Raw genomic sequence first — 21,457 nt, 5'->3', positions numbered from 1 at the left:
TTAGTAATTCAATCAATATTTATTGCTTAACTCAGTATGTATAGTAGTTACAGTCCCTGCAAGGAAGTGACTGACGCTTTGCAGCAACAGTTAATCAGCCACTTTCTGCGCACACAGAGCAGAAAGACAAAAAAACATCAGGAAGCAATTCATTAATCACCTACAGCCCCACTGCTTACTGCACGACTGCAGTTAATGCTTGCAGGCTGTAAGAAGCTGAGCTCGATTTAAAACAATCCGTTTCCCTCTATTCCTCTCCTCAGAGTTGGAAGGTGCTTCTGTCTGAATGATTATTTTCTCGGCCTTTTCTTTCTATGATTTTCTCTTTTATTTGTTTTTAAACAGACAACAGTCAGTGACGGTGGATTAAAGCAGATCATGTAATTATGAATACAAAGACACCCACACAGGATCTGCAGAAGAGAATTATTGTGAAGAGCAAGAGTGTTTTAATATCTCAGGTAGTCGAATATCGTAAACAACCCAGTCAACAGATATGTTAAGTGCATAGGCTTATTGATTATAGAAACTGCTGATGATGCAGAAACACAGTGGTATGCTTGCCTGATCAGAGCCAATCCAACAGGTCACCACAGTCACTCAGGCCCACATGTCTGATAGCGGATGCAGCGTCAGGAGCCAAAGTCATGTCAAGCTGAGGAACAAGACTCGAGCAGCTGGGACATCATTCACAGAATAACTGTAAGGCAACCATTCAGCTCTCTGAGCAGAATTAACAAACAGTAGTTAACATGATGTACAGAACAAGCTGCTCACAGGAGGACAAAAAATACAATCATTAGCTGGATTAAAAAAAAAAAAAAAGCAGCAGCCACAAGACCTGGTTGCTCTCATAGGTGTTCACACTTTTCTTTTGTTCATGTGCACATCTTTTAAAAACACATAAAATGACAGGGCAGTTCATGCTATTGAAATGTAAGGAAGGATCCGTTTTATTAGCACAAGTATGGCCGTGTGTCTCGCTGCGGTCCCTGGATAACGGTTCAGTTCCCTTTCCACACAACAACAACTCTGCTGAGAACAGTAGTGTACAACAGGAGACAGTTGCATATGATTTGAAAACACCCTGCTTCTTTTTTGAAATTGACGACCAAGGCAGAAACTTTTAGTCTTACACATGTCATGAACACACTTGATCTAGCTTTATTTGGGAATATCATCGAGTAATAAACAAATGATTTCATATTAGTGTCAACAAGTAGTCATACTGCTCCCACGTACAGCAGTCTTGCAGTGAAACAATCGTCTCCCTTTGTGAATGAACTACAGTCTTGCACAAGAGTTGCTCCTGTCATTGCACTTTAAATTAAAAGGTACTAAAAACTGTGCAAATCATACAAACACCACTCGGCTCTTCATCTTTGGTCCTGTTGAGTCACCGTAGGCAACTTACGGTTTACAGCAGGGAGAGTTTTGAATCCGCCCTCAGCTTTCAGTGAGGTAAAGAGTGATGGCCCGCAGCGGTCCCTTCTGTCCATAACACAGCCGTAAAAGCACTTAAAGATTTTGAAATGTTGCATAAAATCAAATAAAAAGGACTAATCTCTGAAATCAATCCAGGGCAGGATCATCCACACATGCACACGCTTGCTGTTGGTGGCTTCTTATTTGAAGCCTTAAAATACGACTTTTTTTTGTTTCCCCATCCACAATGCAGCAGCCCCAGTATGCAGGTCAGCCATTAGAGGGGAGTAGGTTAGCCAAGATGTTTGCCAGTGCAATTTGAGGTGGAGGTGATGATGGTAGTTGAAGTGATAGGGATTGAGGTCAAGGTGAGCGAGGGACGGTGGGGGGGTCACGCATGTGGCTCCCCCACAGAGGTAGAGCCGTTGGCTTTACTCTTACTCTTACTCTTGCGGTTGAGCATGCGGCTGAGCGTGGCTGTTCGGCTCGCTCGCTCCACTGCGGCCGGAGACTCCAGGTAAACCAGGTCATTGTGTGACTGGCTCATCCCCGGGTCTTTGCGCTGGTGACGACGTCGGAAGAAGAGCTTGGCGCTCTTCTGCAGGAAGCTGCCTGTGGCAAAGAAGAGGAAAGGAAGCAGCCTGAGACATGGATAGTGTCAAAGCGACACCACTCAAGGAAAAGTCTTTACTACAGATAAAAAACAGGCACGAGTAGTATTGGCTTAAGCAGTAATGGAAAAACTCATTTAAAATAAATAAATCAAAAGTTAAAGCAGCAGTGGTACAGAATCTGTGTTAGTTGGAAACTGTTACTATGAAACACTTCCTGTGGATTGGATAAAAAATGTGGCTTAAATAGCAGCAGAGTTGTAAAATTGTGTTTAATCACCAGCTAACACATACTAATCTGTACCAACAGAGAGCAGCCTCATAGTCCAGCCTGGCTACAAGCACCATTCCTCTGCTTCCACACTTAAGGAGCTCCTGGGTTATCCTCAGTATCGGTGGATTCGTTTAGTCAGTACAAAACAATATGAACTCTAAACAGTATCAAAACAAATACATGACAAAGAAAAAAGGAGGCATTCGTGTCCTCAATTTGTAGCACATTCCTAAAGAAGAACGCAGAACAATATCAGATCTTCTCTAGATGCTTTTGGACCAAACACTTCTGGAAACTTGCCGAAGGGAACTGTCCACTGGAGGGAGCGACCCTCAGAGCCTTCGTTCTGTGTGCAATAGGACCTCTAAAAATGTGTGACACGTCGCACAACAAAAACTACAAATGACTGAGGGCGTTGTAATCAGAGATGTGTGTTTGCCGGGTTTCAGTGGTAGTGTGTCAGGCACTAAAACTGATAAGCTCAACGGTTACAACCAGCCTGAGGAGGAGGAGGGGCTCGCAGTGGCGCTCTTCACCTGCTATGATTCTGCAGCGTCACAGCCAAACAGTGGAGCTGTGTCTGTGCTGCTCTGTACACACAGTCTGTCAGGTGTTGTATTTTCTTGTCAGCTTCTACATTTCCGCTCCACATTGCTTCATCGTGTGTGGATGCCTCAGATAGCAGTTTCAGAGGAAATACGGGCAAAGTTGCTCTTCAGCGAGTAAACATCTTCTTGCGTTTCCTCTAAACTTCAGTTTGTCCATTTTTTTTTTACTGAAGCAACAGTTAGCATTTTATAGCTATGTGTTGCTTATACAGCTGATGTTTTTTACTCAAAGTTTCCTCTTGTGACAGAGAGTGAAGTGAAGGCGATACAAAAAGGTTTCTAAGAGCTTTTATGGTTTAAAGACACAAAATACTGGAGAACTCCTACATGGCTTAAAGAGTTATGATCAAGTTCCTGTGGTCCGAAAGCACCTACCAAGTGACTAATATTTCATATTGCAAGTGAATATACCGAAATATTCACGGCACTTCATCTGTGTTGTACAGCCACAAATAAAAGACAGTCGCTGCTCAAAAAAATTAAAGGAACACTTTTTAACCAGAACATGGCATCAAGTCAGTTTAACTTCTGGGATATTGATCTGGTCAGGAAATGAAATTAACAGAGCACAAGACGGGCAACAATGAGACAGCCCCCATTTCTACCAGTGATGGGTCCAGATCTGGGAGGAGATCCCCCGGACACCATCCATCACCTCATTAGGAGCCCTGAAGTTGTCAGTCATGCCTACAAACACAAGGGGGTGCCATACAAATGACTGAGGACCATTTTGAGTTGTTCCAGTCTTCGATTTTTGGGCTGTCTTTGAATTGGTTGATCATTTTCAGTTTCATCAAATGATGCGGCACCCTTTCATCCCTAACACATTATCCAGTGTCACTAAAGATATCAGCATGATTTTTCTCCAATCAGAGCTGATGTTTTTTCAAAGTATTCCTTTAATTTTGTGAGCTTTTTTTTGCAAACTGATTTTAGAGGAACTACAAAAGTGAATCTCACCTTGTAGAAAAACACTGTTATCTATTCTACTGCTAATAGAAACTACAGAGATTAGAATACCAAGAATACTACAAGTAACTCATGAAGTAACTTACTCATACAATGCGTGCTTAGCACTGCTTTCCTCTAAGGTGGCAGTGATGACAGTTCGAAAAGGAAAGGTTCAAAGAGTAGAGGGGAAGCAGAAAGGAGAACACAAAAAGAGAGTGCATAACGAAGGAGTGGCTAACAAACCCTAAACAGCCAAAACAGATCAAGTTCTGCTTGTAAAGGTATTATTTTCCTTTTCAGGATTTTAAGGTTTAATAATACTCCTGTGAAGATTAAAAATGCATCGAGAGGTCTCTGTGATCTCTCACCTCTGCTCTTCTTGCAGTTCGCCTCAGACACACACATGGACAGTGAAGCATTGTCTTGTTCCTCGCCAGTTTGGCTCTCCCAGTCCTCCGGAGGCCGCCCTTCAACTCTGGGACCTTCCGTGGGCTCCGACATCTCTGGAGGGGTACTAGTCCCCGATGCGATCGCTGTGGTCACATCCTGAGTAGAGCTGCTCTCTGACATTGATGCGTCCATTGCTGCAGCATAACCCGCCATCATAGCCAGCTCATCATCCTGAGACAGGGGCGTCTGGGAAATAAATCACATTCCCATTAAAGCCATATTTGTTGTGGAGCTAGTGTGGAAGGCCCAGGCACAATGAAGGGTGCTAACAACATGAGAAGGCCCTCGCTGCTCCAGACAAGGCATGGGCTTCCATTTAAAATCGACTTCTCTCCTCTGACGTTATGAACCACAGGTTATGGAACAGATTAGCTTAAAAAGCACTTGAGGAATCTGACTTCCAGAGTATCAAATATGCAAGATTGGCTCCAGCTGTGCTTCTTCTTTTAAGCTGATTTACATTAAGTGAAAAAGTACAAGTTAAAAAAAGAAAAAGGGGCTCATAATTACTTTGGCGATGCCCGAGATGATGATGGTACTCTTCTTCACCGGGGACTTGAGCTTCTGTTTAGCAGACTGGTGGAGTTGTCTTATGGCGGCTTCGGCCACAGGGTCTGTCCCATTGAGCATCAAGAGCTCAGTGTCGGAGGAGGACAGGGCCTTACTCACAGTGCCCCCTAGCATAGACACCTGCTCTGAGACGCGACGCTCCCCCAGCTTGGGCTTGTTGACCACGGCCTTCTGGGCAGGATCTGAGGAAGCAAGAAAGTGTCTCACTGTAGTTTCATTCATGTAAAGGACTTTCAGAACATTCATTTTTGTCAAATTATGAAAATGACCGAGTTGAGTTGCCAACTAACCAGCATCTAAAAAGCTGACTGGGGAACTGTGCTACTCTAACTTCCCTAAATTAAAAAACAAACAAACAAAAAAACAACTCCTGAAGCAACTCTAACAGGATCTTGTAGCATTTATTATACAATACAGCTATGTAAGGAATGTGCAGCGGCCTCACAGTTTTCAGTGCTTTACCTATATTAAGTGGGAGTGGTCGAGCTGGCTTGCTCTTCACCGCTGTGATCGTGGTAACCACTGTGCCACAGGGCATGACCGTGCGGTCCATCTCCACCCTCTTATTAGAGGCTGGGGTAGGAGGTTGCCAAGACCTCACCTCACTCGGTTCCAGGTAGGTAAACTGAAACACACGATTCAAGTTACTACCCAAACTACGTGTAATTGAAAATAAGAGACGCGTGGAAGGAATTCATCTAAATCTGATGATATTAAAGGAAAACATGCGATAGAAAATGAGTTTTTTAGGTCTTACGTCAGTAGTCAGTGATCCAGTCACTACATCTTTGGTCACGAGTTCAAATGTACGCTGTCCTTTGGGGTGCTTCTTCACAAGATCAAAAGGCACCAACACCTGACCAAGTAAGGAATCTGAGACAGAAAACAGCTGATTTAGCCTGCTACACAGAAACACGTGCTACGAGAGGCACAACGTGTGAACTACGTTAGTGGTGTGCGATACTGCATATGTTGGTATCGATACGATACCAAGAAAATACGGGCCAGTATTGCTGATACATCATTGAATTGCTAAATCTCAATTCATTTTCATGACCGTAAGTGTTTTTTGTGATGTTTCCTTTTTTATTATTAAACAGTTAAAACCCGGGACATAATTACGACAAAGTTTATAATTAAATAGAAAATGCTTTATTATAAATTTTTTTAAAGAAAAATCTTAAATAAAAAGTGCTCGCAAACCAGTAAACAAAGTACAACAAACATGTACTGTTGAGAAACTATAATACAAAAATTACAATTAAAATTCTCAACAACCGGTAAAAATATACATATTTGTAAACAACTTAACAACCCCCAACGCGTCTAAGTCACGTCAGGTGACAGCGCAACATCGAAACACAAGAGGGGGGAGGGCGAGCAAAGCGTGCCTGCTCTGCGCTGACACGGGAGCGGCGAGTGCGGCGACCTGGCTGTTTCCTCTTTGCCGAAACCACAGCATCGCAAACAAGAGCGGAACTTAAAGTAAAGAATCGATCTCACCAGGCTAGTATCGATCCGATACTGATGCCGACTTGGTATCGATACAGTCGATATTTGGATCGATCCGCCCACTAAACTAGACTCTTCATTACAGTAAATGCAACACAAGCATCAACAGGTAACTGGCCATGGCAGAGTTTTTCTTACTATCTGGAGGATGTCCATCGTTCATCAACTGAATATTGAGCTCCTTCGATCGTCCATTCAGTTCACTGGTGAGAGAAGAATATTTTACATGTATGTGAACGGTGTTGTTCAACAGAACCACCTGCGATGGAGTCAGCGTTCACACTTACAAAATAAACGGCTGGTCCCAGGCAGGACTCGTCGTGTTCTTCGAAACAGAAGTGTTGAACCTCTGAGGAGGATCATCTAACTGCAGCACACACAGAGGATTCATGCTGCCTGCGAACACAAAGTGCCATCCAAGAGCTGACTTTAAAGCTTTCTTTCTTTTATTTTGTGGTCAGCCACTTCCACTCCCTCACTCTAATGGATAAACACGGGATCACTTTACAGAGTATATATGATGAATTATGCAGAGATTAGAAGAGGCTAAATAAGTGCTGGTCTTCCTCAGCACACATTTTCTTAAGCACTTAAAGTGAATTTTAGTGGCCACAAGCTGTGAATCAGAAGCCTCGCAGATAAGATTCAGTGCTTTACAATACAAATTATTAAACAATTAAAACAATACAAATGAATAAAATGACATAAAAGCCTGCACGACCATAAAAACCCAGCAGACAGTGACTGATTTTCAATAAAAGGAAGGAAGATGTATATAGTGAAGTTTCAAATGCTGTGTCATGTCTCTGCTGTGCAATATTAAGAGTCAGACCGAACGCTTTAGGGGATGTCTGCAGCCCCGACAACTGCTGACTCACACTCGGAGAATGACTCATCACAGGAACTACCCAAACAAAGTTGTTGTGGGTGGTCTAAGACTTCATTACTGGACAATCGTGTTAACAGCCTATCATCAGCACAATCTATCAAATGCTCTCTGGCTTCATAGATGACCACACCCTGGTACTTTGTTTACTTATGTGCAGGTCTGTAGCACCACGCTGGGTGTTGTCTTACTGTTGTGGGTGTATTATTAATATACTGCCATCATTGTTTAGCTTTGACCAGTAGATTACCTAAAATGGAGGGGTGGGAGTGGGGGGGTGCGTTGTCATGCAGCGTTGGCAAAGTAAACATCAGCCATGCTGGAAGCACAGTCCCACTGCTGCTGATTCATTACCAAAGTCAGCTACCCTCTAAACAACCTTTTCATTACATAGTCGTGGTAATGCAAATAAAGAATGGTCCGTTAAACACTGCAAACAGTGCGTGCAGTCTGATGAAAGGAGCTAATACAAGTTCTGAGAACATTTCAACTTTGGAATAGATGTCTTTAAAAAAAGTCCTTTTGATAAAAATACAAAGTCAATATGGTGGGTGTAGGATTCTTTGTTTGTAACATATATTGAAGCTCATATTTCTCCTCAGCTTAGTGTGCAGGACCCAAGGTAAATATTATCTGTTAATAGAACGCTTCTGAATGAGTTTACATAGCTGGTACACAGATAACCAGCGCAGTTATTATTTTTCTTATTACTACTTTACTGACACTCCTGCTGATGACGCTAATGCTTTTAACATAACAGAACCTCTTTTGTTTTAGACACGCTGTATTTGGACCTAAATGTAGCCGTTAGCATAGGAAACATCATCAGCTTGAAAAATTCAGAATTAACATTCATTTATAAGCAGACACACAACCGACCTGCAGCATCTTCCTCCTGGTTGAGTGTGACTCGGATGTTTTTCACCAGCAGCTTCCACTCATGGGCGCGTGGGGGCTTTGGGGGCGATACCACTTTATTGTGGCTTTCCTATTGGAGAGAGCGTGCAGTGAGTACATACATAAACCTACAGCACAGATTTAGTGAGCGCAGCATTACGAGCAGTACTGGAAGCAGATAAATGAGCAGAGGCCTAAGTATGCTCGTGTCTTTAAATGAGAAGCGTCTTCATGTTTGAACAAGGACTCTCTGCAGCACGACCCCGTTTCCACTTTCACATGTTGATCATTTGCATTGGCCTTTCTATGATCAGGGAGAATTTGCATCAGAAGGACCTCTGATGAATTTGCATTACAAACAGGCACCATCTACAGACAAAAGTGATTTTTTTTGTCATTTAAATAGCAGTGTATCTGATGAGCTTAATGCTTAAATAGCTTCAAAGCACTAGAGACTTATTTTAACCAGCATGCGAAATCTATATGGTTGGTTTATATTACGGCTAAAACTGCCGGCTAATTGATCTCGAACATTTCAAATGTTACGCCATAGAGCGACTATTTAATTTCGTAAACCACAACATTCAAATCATCTGGAAATTAGGAGAACTTTGGGGTCCAATGACCAGATATATGAATGTCAATAATATTGACTTTTTTGATCAGACGAAAGGAAATTCCTCTGATCAAAATAAGAGTTAATCCCACTGCCTCTCATGTAACTCACAACTATATTTGGACCAAAAAAGAAAACTTGTCATCCTGTATCAAGTAAGATCTAATCAGAAACACGTGACACAGCATCATGTGATGGTGGGTCGTGAATAATAACCTTTTTAATGCATGTGAACATAACCTTCAGTGAATCAATGCTGCTTTAGATGAGCATTATTTCAGGTTGCAACAAGAAGCAGTAAGAGCGCAAACCACAGCCAAGGAACTGGCTCTCTGGGCAGCATTACTTTTAAAGGAATCATAATGTATTTTATATATCTTCATACTTCTTTGTTATTTATTTCTTAAACTTTTATAGAGCTTTTAGTGCAGTAAAAGTCAGAAAATGGCAACATGAATGACGTTTATTGATCATACAAACATTATGTAGGAGTAGGTTATGAATAATAACTATTGATTTGCAAATAACTGGACATAAATATAAAACATTATACTACAGTATATTTCTACCTAACCAGGCAGCTCATTCTCTTTCTCTTGACAGAACACACTTTGGTTCAGCTTGAAAGAAAGGCAGGTGTGAAATGTAAACATGATGCAAACTATAATGTGATATTTCAAATCTCCATATACTGGTATCATTTTCTAAACTTACCAATACAAACACAAGCAGTAGTTTTAAAAGATAAAAGACATTTTATGACAGTTTGAAAAGGTCACAGGTCATATTTAGAATGCTCATACATGCCTATATGTTCTGAATATAACAACTGCTTTAAGAAACATAGTTTTAAATAGCATAATTATCACTTTGACCCTGAAGGAAAGGTCAGAGTTCAAACACCACACTTGTAGGAATCGTAGTTTCTAAGATGAATTCTCCACTAATAAATCATAAAATTGTTTTTGCAGACCTTGCAGGGTGTGAGTGTGGCGCGTTCACACAACCCGCCTCTACACCCCGACAACATTTGATCAGAATTCATTCAAAACTTTTCAGGCTGTCACGTTTACAGACAGAATGACATAAACACTACCAAAACCAATACCCTCTCTGGTGGAAGTAATTATGAGTCTGGCAGCCTTACATCAGACATGACTCGTTCGCTCACCTTGACCTCTGAGGCCTGAGCAGGCCTGCAGCTCAGCAGCACAGAGGGATGCGACACACACAAAAGCTGCTTCAGCTGCTCCTTTATGGCTGCATTGTCCTGACAGAAAGAGATTATTCCAAATTACATACCTCATATTAATCGAGTAAAACTAGAAATGTAAAGTCCTATTTGGTGATAAAACAAATATCAATTGTTTTAATTCCATTCTTATTGGTTTCTAAATGGTTCGACTACTGTTTGATAATGAAACTAATTAATCTTCCTCTCCACGTCCTCGTTTGCGTGACTAAACACGTTGATGTAACAAAAGAACATGAAGAAATAAACAAAGTGATTTCTATGAAGGCTGACTGTCACACACACAGTTTCTTTATATTTTGGTAGAGCGAAACATTTCTTCCCATGTTAGTGTGTTAGATTTGGTTAGATTTATACATCTGCGATTCTGCTGCTTTAAAATTACCTGAGTGAAAGCGGGCATCACCTGAAGCTCCTCCACCTCTAGATGAGACACTTCCCAGCTTACCTTGACCTTATCTTCAGCTTCCTGCATGTGTAGATGAAGCTGGGGAAGAGAAAATAAAGAGCTGCCCTATGACTCATCCAGTACTCATCAAATTCACAGAAAGATGAACTAAAACTGATTCTCTGGAGATGAAGCGATACACCAAACATGGAGCAGCTCAGTATGTGAGGTGGGCGTGGAGGAACGAAATCAGCGCAGTGTTTCCCGCACAATTCGATTCTATTTGTGTTGCAGCCGGTGGTGAGTGGGTGGTGTGCATACCTACGCTTTGCGAAAGGGGTCATATTATGCAAAATCCACTTTTACATTTTTTAAACATAATTTGCGGTTCTCCAGACTAAAGAGGCATAAAGAATGCTCCGTTTGCAATTTTCCCTTTCTCCTTGGATCGCAGCGTCTCCCTCTATGAGCCCATCAGATTTGCAGCGGGTTATGATAAGCAACCTGAATGCTTCTCTCCAACCCTCGGTAATAAATCAAATATATCTGAATGCAACCAAGTCCCCAATAAAGCTTATATTTTTCTGTTTATCTTATCACAAATAGTACAGCTCGAACAACTATGAAGCTGTGAGACAAACTCGCCCTTTTAGGATGAAAGTATCACTTCTAAGCCATTTCAAAGCGGTCTGTACATACTGCTTAATCCCGAGTTTATATTCCACGACGCCATGCAGCTAAATGACCATACTCGGAAGTTAAAAAGAACAGCTGTTCTGGGATTTTTAATGTGCAAAACAGGTGCTCACAGGAAAAAAAGCCACAGCATGTGATCAAATACTCTTTCCTGCCTAGAACTGTTCCTAACATGGTGAAATGACATGAACTATGTACATAATAAGAGACAGTCAAATGTTCACAATTCTGAGAAAAAGAAAAAGTCCCTCAGTGCTTCCTTTCTTGTCCGTTAGTGGAGGAAAGGGAAGGAGAAAATGCTGTTCCCAAAGCGCCATCATTCAATAACACGACTGACAAGGAACACATCGCGTACCTTTTATCTTTTGAAATTTAATTAATGCGTTAAACACAAATCACCACTCGCCAATCTGCTAATCTATATTTCTTTATTTAAATTCCAGCCTCAGATCAAAGTGGCGCTTTTCACCTATTTGTCCTTGTTCATACAGCCTACATAACAAAGTTAAGTAGCCCTTTATAAATGCATAACTCTTTGTGAATTCTCCTTTATACGTTTTACTTCAAAACATGTTCCAAGAAAAAGACACGTTTTATCTGCTGTGTGATCAACTGAATGCGCTGTTCTTACTGGCTGCTCTCCATCACTCATAAGACCTCTTCTGGAAAGGGGTGTGGCCTGCAGCAGCACTCTTGAATATAAACAACCTGCTACCTTATAACAGTGGCACAAAGTATAAAGTACAGAACACTTCAATTGTTAAGTGCATTGTGACAAATGAATAACTGAAACACATATTTAGCTGCCTTTTCTGTCCCACTGCAGTCTGCAGCTGGCTCTCTTATGACCGGCAGACTTTACAGGGTGAGATTACCATGAAAAGCATACAAATATTTTTGGTTTATTATGAAACTGTAGCAGGCAGAGAAGATAATGGGAAACACTGCAAATGACTCTGGTAGGATTTTAGTCCCTTACCTGAACGTAAATAACATACAATCAGTGTGTTACGCTGACACCACTAATGACAACATTAGACCAAGTTTTTGTTAATTTATTGACCAACAAAAGAGAAATGCTACTTGCTTAAGAAAACTAGGGACTCTTTTCCACATCTTGAATACATCATTCTGTTAACCTTTTCCAAACTGAAGTCTTTGGATGCGATTCCATTTCTAATGAGATTCATATGGCCAGTGTGATGTGAAATCAGGAGTAAGGAATGATTTCCCAGAGCACGCAGTAATTAGAATGTGATGTTTTTTGCTGGTTGTATAACACTAACTACACAAATGCAAATCTGAAGTGAAGGAATAATCTCTGCATTTGAAATTAAGCCATGGCAGCTCCATATGGGCAAAGGTACAAATAAAATACACCAAAAAATGCATGTGATTCCTCTTAAGTCAGCCTGACACACGGGAAAAGGGTTTCTTGATAAATGGCAGCAAAGTTTGCAACACTTAGATCATATCCCAGTGACAGTTAGAGAATAAAAACAGTGACAGAAAAACAGGCTAAGCCATCCTGCCCCAGCCTGCCTGGAATTCAATGTAAGACTGCTGCCTGTGATGCAATAAAGGTCTCAACAGATAGTAATGGGAATGTTAGACAGATCCAGAAGAACATCACAGCCTACATCAGCAGCACCTAACACTATTTTTAGAAATATCTTCAACTGTTGGACTGTTATACTAACCACTCTAATGATAAAGAAAAGCGGACATTATTATTGAATATAATACATGGTTTCAATGGTTAATGGTTTATAGCACCAAGAGAAACAGGCCTCATGTGACATCACACTCCATCTACTACAGATCATCACTGGTGAGCAGAGATGGGCAGCGTTACTGTAATCCAATTACTTTTTTCAAGTAACGAGTAAAGTAAGGGATTACTATTGCAAAAAAGGTAATTAGATTACTGTTACTTTCCTGTAAGCACGCTGTGTTATTAAAACCGTGATTTTTTTGCGAGAATGTCTCATGCAAATGACGTAAGCGAGTGCGACATTGGTGACAACAGCTGTGTGCAGATCAACAATGGATAATATAACGAGTGCAGGAGAGAGTATGAGCGTGCAGCGTTTAACGAGTGGAAGTACTGACCTTACTTTGAGTTTGATTCCATAAAAAGTGACAAAAACATTAGCGTTCGCTGTGCGTGGGAAGAAAAAACCCCTAAACTTCCGAGCGAGCACCGAGTACGCTACCACGGAATGGGAAATTCACAGACAAACTCGCGGATTCTTCCACTGACCGCTGCAGCACACCTGCACCAGGGCAAACCTCCGCCTATCCAACTCCTGCCTTACAGGTGAAAATAGAGCAACAGGACCGCTAGTGTTTGATTTTATTTATTTTCTGCTGTGTTTCACTTGCATCTATTTGAAAGAGTGAGTGTAAACACAAAAAAATATTTTATTTTATGTGCTGCAATGTGCAGAAAATAGGTTCCAATGTTAAACAAATTTCTTCCAGTCAGAGAATGTTGCATATAATTTAATTTTTGCTTGATGCATAAAGTTAAAAGATTAAAACTAATAAAACAAAATTTAAAAAGAGACTTTTTCCATTTGATTACATTTTATATGATGGATTATGTAGAAAAAGTAGAACTGGGCTGAAAGATCTATCGCTTTATCACCTATTCAGGTTGTAAATCATGTTTTTTAAAAAGTAACTAAGTAATTAATTACTTTTGAAAATAAGTAATCAGTAAAGTAACGGGATTACTTTTGGTGGATGTAATCAGTAATTAGTTACTGATTACTTTTTTCAAGTAACTTGACCAACACTGCTGGTGAGTATTTCATTATGAGGCGTGTCATACTGCCGTGTCCCTCATCAGGTCACGTGATACAGTAGTGCATTTAAAGACAAAGTACACTCAGCAGCACACCTTCATGTAGTGACCGTGTTATCATGTCCATTAAATGCCTCTGTTCCACATGCCCATGCACTCCTATCATGAGCCACAAGTATTCTAGCTTGGATCTGAGTCAAAAGCTAACAAACGCTCCAGTGGACGGATGGAAACATTTGAATAAGCTCTCTGATTTTTCCAGACTAAGCTGAAACAGTGGGAGTGAAAAAGACAGACAAAAGGTTTCCTTTATGTCCCTGAAACAACGACTAATCCACAACCAAAACAAAACCTCCTCAACACCTGACTTTAGCTTCCAAACCTCTCACACTCAGGTTGTATTTATAGCACAATTACCTCAATGGAAAAGCACGTTAATTAGTTTAGAAATAGCCTTAATACAGTTGCATTAGCTTACATAGACACAAGCATTTTTTGCATTTCTGAACATGTAAATATGAACCTAAAAGCAGGAGAAAGCCTCCGGACACTACCCATTACACATCCCAACATATCAACTTTGGCTCCAATTTATTTCAACACTGCACTCAAGTCTAAAAATGCTAGAGGAGCGTTAGGACAGGCTGAAGGTGAGCTGCAGGAGGACTCCATTTAAGAGATCAACATAGACAGTTTTGATAACGATAAATCAAGCAGGTACAAACCAGGGAGTCTTATTTGGATCATAACTTCATCAGTTCTATATGGAAACAGGCCTCAAAGGGATGTTAATGAGCTGTTTGGGACATCTGCCAAGGAAGGAAAGATACCCCAACCATTTAATCTAATACTGCTGCCTGCAGTGAGCCAATGCTGGGCAGCACATCATGTTCAGTAAAAGCTCCCATTAAACTAAATCACTACGACTTCCAACGGATTTAACTCTACAGTCTAACTGTTACAGACATATTTTACAAAAGAAAATCAACAGTGTTATTTTCCTTGCAGTCTAAGACTTCACAAATTTAGAGTATTTACCTGCAGCTCCAATGGAGCTATACACACAGTATATTTACAAGGATCTGCTGTAGCCATGGCTGTCGATGCAGCGCTCAGAGAGAACTGAAGCTTCTCCCCAACCACACAGCAGGAAGCGGCCTGTTGGGAGGACAAGGTGAGGCATTAGTTTAATGTAAAACTCCAGAGAATCCTGGAGTTAAGGCAGTGACAGCATTTGCATGCTACTCATGTGGTTATACCGTTTGAATGCAATTCAAATAGAAAGTAAGCCCAGAATTTTCACTGAACTAAAAGGTGCTGTATGTGAATGCATATGTGATGCTTCATTGATAATGCAATCATGTGGTTTACTTTAAACCAGAATTATTGCCTTGCAGTTATAAGTTTGCATCAACCAAGCTGAAGTTTACATATTTGTCCAAATCTGTGTAATTCTCCACATCAATATCTCACCAAGTACGACCTCCCCTTCTGCTCCTGAGCTATGAGGTTCAAATAGGACCCCAAAGTGCTTCTGCAAAACATCATAAAATATCTTTTTACATCCATCCATCTTCCTAAGAGCTCATTCAATCCATGTTTGAGATTTGGCCATAGCATATTCCATCTGACTTTGGGTGAGAAGCAGGGTACACCCTGCAAATACATGCAAATGCTACACAGAAAAGCTTCTGTGTGCTTTGTGACATGACCTTTAACTATCAAAATCAAATTAGTCAATTGTTAAGTCGAGGTTAGAGGATAAAGGTAAGACGAGACAAACCAAAAGTATAATCTCAGCAGCAGTAGCCAGTGATGGGCAGAAGTCCCAGTTAAACCAGAGCAATGTGCTAACATACTGACTTTGCATAAAACTGACCCAAAACTGACATTTGCTTCAGGACAACTTCACTTTGAACTCTGAAAGGAAGGAAGGAAACGAAGAACAACTCTGATAGATCCCAAAGGCATCAAGAAGTATAATTATCTGTGATCTCTAGTCGAATGAATGACATGCAACCTAAACTGAGTATCAGAGGTAGTTTAAGCTTTAGAAACATATTTACTCAGCAAATTAACTCTGATTTCAGCAAAGACTGCATGTCTTTGACATAAGTACAGTATTAGAGGAAAGCTAAACATAACCATAGGTGCTGGTGCATTTCTGGCTGCCTGCTCCTCCTTAGTGCTGAGCGTGACAGCTTTATAAGCTTCTTACACACACACACACACACACACACACACACACACACACACACACACACACACACAGTGTGTGGTAAAAATAAACCTCTGCTCATTAAACTCCCTAGACTCCATAGAGTACCTGGTATTTTGGTCTATATCTCGAAGATCACAAAGAAAGGAGTGAGTTTGCATTTAATCTCTGCAAAGCCAAAAAAGCAGTGAGCAGTGTGTCCCTGTTTGACCTCCCAAGTTACAGTTTCTAGTTATACTTTCTAACACAGGTTGGCAAAAATGGGCAAACACTCTGTATGACTAATAAGTGCATCATGGTTTATTCAAGTATAGTTTACGGTAATTAACAACCATATTTGTTCCTGATAAAAGATTAGTTTGTCAAAATTTAAATTTACCGAGAAAAGCCTGTAGTATCGTTGGAAAGTCGACAAGTCAGTGCTTGTCTGCCATAAACAGTGCAAAGTTTTTTTCCAATGTAAGAAAATGGAGTGAGTACCTTGTTGCCGGCAGACTTCTGAAAGCTGGAGACCCTGCTAAGCGTGAGATCTGAAGCCTCGAGACCATCCTCTTCAAATGCCAGCAGAACAGCACCCTGACAAGAAACAGGGCAGAAACTTTAAAACAACAAACACCTACTCAAAGTCTTGCAGACTCGGCGAAATGTTGCCAAGGAATCAAAATTATCTGGGCTTGCACGACATTGGCAGCGTCAATCCATATGCAGGAAGGTGGAGAGTTTACACTACAGTGTCTCTAATATCAAACTGAGGGTTATGATTTCAATAAAAGGGGAAATTTCTTTACAGCGTACATGAGGAGATTTTATAACCTTGTCGCATTATATGCTACACTTTTATTGAAGTCACCTGCCCCACAGTACAGCACTGGCTTGGTGGTCATGAGACTCACCTTTCGCTTCCTTGCTTCGTCATTCAAAGCTATGCACCAAGCTCTTCTCCACTGACTCTTCCAGCTTTTCAGTGACAGCGCCCATCCCAGCAGAGCGGCGGCTTCCTCCTCCTCTGTCGCAGCATTGTCCCCTTCTGCTGCTCCCTGCTTATTTCCTATAAGTCTATGTTGGAAATACTGTACGAAATACAGTATAAGAGTAACCAGGGAGGCGATAAACAACGTGACCATACATAGCCACTGCGGATCCTCCAAACCAAAATATGAACTGGAACTTTCTGGGTCGGACATTCTTCGGGAATATGATCGATAATCTGAGTTTAACACACCGGTTCCTCTGGGAATTTTCCTGCCAACCTCATGTTATGTATTTAATTAAAGAACGATGGAATCAATAAATTCAATCGCCCAAAAATGATAAGAAGACAAATATCCACCTCCAATACAAATTCTGCTTATCGTTATCCATGCTTCAGTGCTGCCATACAGGGCTTCCAAGCTACGCAAGCTGGTTGTGGAAAGCTAAACCATTGTCAAAAAACTAAAGGTAGCCTGCGTACAAATAAACCTGCAGAATAGCCCACTCCTCCTCTCATTGAACACGATTGTTAGCTTAGTAAGCTAATTTTCGCTACGGCTCGTTAACTAGCTATTCTTCGTTAGCTACTAAGCCGTAAAAGTTTGCCAAAACGGACTTATGCCCGAGCTTCGTGCTCATACTCCAGCAGACGATATCCAGATAAAGAGTAACATTCCCGGGAAAACATCCTGCAGGAGAAGAGTGCAGCCCGACCCGGTGGACTACTTTCAGTCTGACTGTACAAAGTTATCGCTTCCAGACGGATATGTGGCACAAACTGTAACTCCCAGAATGCACAGCGACATTTGTGAGACGTTTGTTGTTGTCGAGACCTCGAGGGAACTATAGCTTTTTTCCCAGCTGAAGCTGCAACTGGGCTTTTAAGATATTGTTTTTATTAGTAATAAGTATTATACGATTAGTTTAGTCCATGTTTAAGTCGAAATAAACGGAAAACAAATCCGAGCTGGTATTTTGAACTACACGACTTCCCGTAGCTCGTCCTGTTGTCCATCACTTCCTGTCTTGTTCTTGATCTGTTTGTAGTAGTAAACAATTAGCTAGCTTGCGTTTGCTACAATGTATCAACGCTCAGTGAGCACGACTGTTATGTGGAGGTTGCGTATTATCGATTAAAACCCTGTTTTGTATTTTAGTATACAATAAAACACTGGATTAGATATTTCACGCCGATTTGTGAATGTAAACAGTATACCTTCGTCATCTACCGTGGTCTAGCTGCTATACAGTAGCTATCGTCGCTGAACTCGACTCCTGCTCTTCGTTAACAGACATAATTAGACATTCGCGATGAATTGTCGCTCGGAAGTTCTTGAAGTAACTGTGGAGGCGAGACAGGTTGAAGAAGCTATGTTGGCTTTGCTGCACACAATTTTACTGCACCGGAGCACCGGGAAATTTCACTACAAAAAGGAAGGCACCTACTCCATCGGCACTGTGGGCACACAAGACATCGACTGTGACTTCATAGATTTCACCTTTGTCAGGGTGTCCTCAGAGGAGCTGGACAGGATGATCAGGAAAGCGGTGTCTGAATTCAAGGTGATTGTCGGTTTTAACGCGTGATTTCTGACTCTCGTGTTGTGAGGCCTGTACTTTCAGCTGTGCTTTTGTTGCAGGATGCTTTGAGCAACTCGGGCAGCGACGGCATGGGACAGATCTCCCTGGAGTTCTACCAGAAAAAGAAGTCTCGCTGGCCTTTTTCTGACGAGTGCATTCCTTGGGAAGTGTGGAGCATCAAGGTGAATGTGGTCAACCTGGCCAATGAGCAGGAGAGACAGATCTGCAGGGAGAAAGTGGGCGAGAAGCTGGGTGAGAAGGTGATCAACGTCGTTGAGGTCATAAATCGCCACGAATACCTGCCAAAGATGCCCACCCAGTCAGAAGTGGACAATGTGTTTGACACCACTCTTAAAGATGTTCAGCCATACCTTTACAAAATCACATACCAGATCACTGACTCACTGGGTACTTCTGTTAGCACCACTATGAGAAGGCTGATTAAGGATACACTAGCATTGTGAGAGAAAATATTTATGGTGTGGATCTTTCATATTGCTATGGTCCTGCTGTCATTTCTTTTCTATGTTTTGTCAGCTATACAGCGGAACAACGAGGCAGTGTCAGTATAATGGTGTTCTAATGTCTTTGTTGTGCTTCTGGTATCATTTGTACCTTAAGAGACTTAATTATGTAATCTTCATTTTAACAATATCTTGCTTGTGCAAGCTTTCCCTTTTCTCTCATACACACTAGCAAATAACCGTGTTTATCAGTTTGATTCCTTAAAATGTTCTCTTCTTGATAATGTCATCAGTGCATTACTGTAAATTTTGAATAACAATAAATGTTTACTTTAATTACAGCCACAGCTCTTGCTGGAAAACATTGCTTCCATATTATCACACTGAATCAGTGTAAAAAGTTTTATGCAAAAGATCTGGCAGAGTTTGGGAACAGATTTCCTCATCTGTGTGAAAACTTCCTCTCTGCACAGTTTCATGGAGAGTATGACCTTCCACATGGGGAAGGACAGGATTTCCAGTTTGCCACTTTTCCAAATTAAAGCAAACACTTCCTAAGTTCACTCCCTTGTTTCCAGCCAGAAACTGCACCATGGCCTGCACTTTGAAAAACATCCCTCTGTTTTCAGGATAGTCTGCTTGCCAAGAGGAAAACAACATGTGTGTGAATACATTAGGTCAACATGTACATTGGGTATAATTATCTGTTCTCTAGTTTGAGGGGACAAGGTGTAGAACATATTCAAAAGCATTAATCACTGAATCCCTGTACAGTACTGTGAAAGTATTTGGCCTCAGTTTTTAAATGATAATTTTATTTATTAAGGGAAAAAAATCAACATAGTCCTACCTGATCCCATGTGAAAGAGTAATTGCTCCTTCTTGCCTCATATTAAATCAATTAATTAAGTGTAATTAGCTACATTTTTGGGAAAAGTGAGTTCAATTTCAGTATCCACACCCGGGTCTGTTCAATCAAGAAATCACTGGAAGATTTGCATCCGTTACATCTTCCATAAAACAAACACAGTATTTCATAAAAAGAACATCACACCAACAGTCAAACATGGTGGTAGTGTGATGGTCTGAGGTTGCATTTAGTGCTTCAGGACCTGGATAAATTGCCGATGGAACCATGAAATCTGCTCTGTACTAAAAATCCTAAAGGAAAATGCCTGGCCATGAATTTGTGCCCTGCAAGCTTAAGCACAAGTTGGTTATCAAGCTGGAAAAAGATCCAAAAAACGTCAACAAGTCTGAAAAAAATAAAAAATCTTGCTGTTCATGCTCATAACCAATCCAGTGTGGCTGAAATAAAACAATTCTGCAAAGAAGTGTCAAAAATTCCTCCATAGTGATGTGAAAAACTCATCAAAAGTCACGGCAAACATTTGGTTGCAGTTCTTGCCGCCAAGGGTGGCACAACCAGTTATTAGTTTAGGGAGCAATCATTTTTTTCACACAGTGACAGGTAGGTTTGGATAGCTTTTTTTTAAAAAAAAAGCATTTATTTTACTCAGACTGTCTTTGTCTAATATTCAAAATTGTTTGATGATCTCAAAATATTGTAAACGCGACATATGCAAGAAACTAAAATCAGGAAAGGGCCACCTACTTGCTTTTAAGTTGAGGTTTTGTGCAGTAAATAAATATCAGAATTCCCAACTTCATTGCGTTCGTAATGCTGAAAGTACTGCAGTGATGAGCGGATCAATCAGTCAGCCAGTTGGCAGACAAGTAATTTGCAATACCTATGAGTTTTCTCAAACATTTCCACTCTTGGCTTGTCAAATGGCAAAAAAAAGACCTCTGCTCTAGTTTTGTAGCATTTAACTGAATCTGAGCAGAGAATATAGCCCTCTACACATCTGTCAGCAGTCACTTCATCAATAAACGCTAGTGATGTGGTTCTACTGGCAGCCATATATACCCCTGCCATAACATATGTTTGATAGATTATGTGGTATGTTTCAGATCAAGAGCTGTTTCTCATCTTTCCAATACATTTCTATTCCCATCATTTTGCTACACGATAATCTCATGAGTCCAAATAAATGGTAAAAATGGTAAATGGCCTGTATTTGTATAGCGCTTTACTAGTCCCTAAGGACCCCAAAGCGCTTTACACAACCTGTCATCCACCCATTCATACACACATTCACACACTGGTGATGGCAAGCTACATTGTAGCCACAGCCACCCAGGGGCGCACTGACAGAGGCGAGGCTGCTGGACACTGGCACCACCAGGCCCTCTGACCACCACCAGTAGGCAACG

General features: G+C 41.0%; 2 protein-coding genes across 3 annotated transcripts; one reads left to right on the top strand and one right to left on the bottom strand.

Annotated features, from left to right (window-relative positions):
• On the bottom strand, nt 1–17,961 carry LOC134635971 (C2 domain-containing protein 2). 2 transcript variants are annotated; one of them, XM_063485681.1, is made up of 14 exons: nt 17,057–17,961; nt 16,644–16,739; nt 14,984–15,103; nt 10,438–10,539; nt 9,972–10,070; nt 8,167–8,275; nt 6,689–6,797; nt 6,540–6,604; nt 5,647–5,762; nt 5,352–5,514; nt 4,830–5,071; nt 4,238–4,505; nt 3,974–4,004; nt 1,843–2,037 (listed from the first exon to the last, which is right to left on the bottom strand). In XM_063485681.1, exons 1-14 carry the CDS (start codon nt 17,345–17,347, stop codon nt 1,953–1,955), a joined length of 1,896 nt encoding a protein of 631 aa, XP_063341751.1. In that variant the 5' UTR covers nt 17,348–17,961; the 3' UTR covers nt 1,843–1,952. The 2 variants fall into 2 exon arrangements, with proteins under 2 accessions (XP_063341750.1, XP_063341751.1); XM_063485680.1 differs by lacking the exon at nt 3,974–4,004 and having other exon boundaries at nt 1–2,037.
• A 216-nt stretch (nt 17,962–18,177) lies between these two features.
• atg101 (autophagy related 101) lies at nt 18,178–19,500 on the top strand. Its single transcript, XM_063485682.1, has 2 exons — nt 18,178–18,698; nt 18,776–19,500. The coding sequence occupies exons 1-2, from the start codon at nt 18,447–18,449 to the stop codon at nt 19,178–19,180; spliced, it is 657 nt and encodes a 218-aa protein (XP_063341752.1). The 5' UTR covers nt 18,178–18,446; the 3' UTR covers nt 19,181–19,500.
• Nucleotides 19,501–21,457: the final 1,957 nt, after the last annotated feature.

The sequence above is a fragment of the Pelmatolapia mariae genome, linkage group LG10_11, assembly GCF_036321145.2.
Source record: "Pelmatolapia mariae isolate MD_Pm_ZW linkage group LG10_11, Pm_UMD_F_2, whole genome shotgun sequence".
Lineage (NCBI taxonomy): Eukaryota > Metazoa > Chordata > Actinopteri > Cichliformes > Cichlidae > Pelmatolapia > Pelmatolapia mariae.
This window is presented reverse-complemented; position numbering and strand designations above follow the sequence as displayed.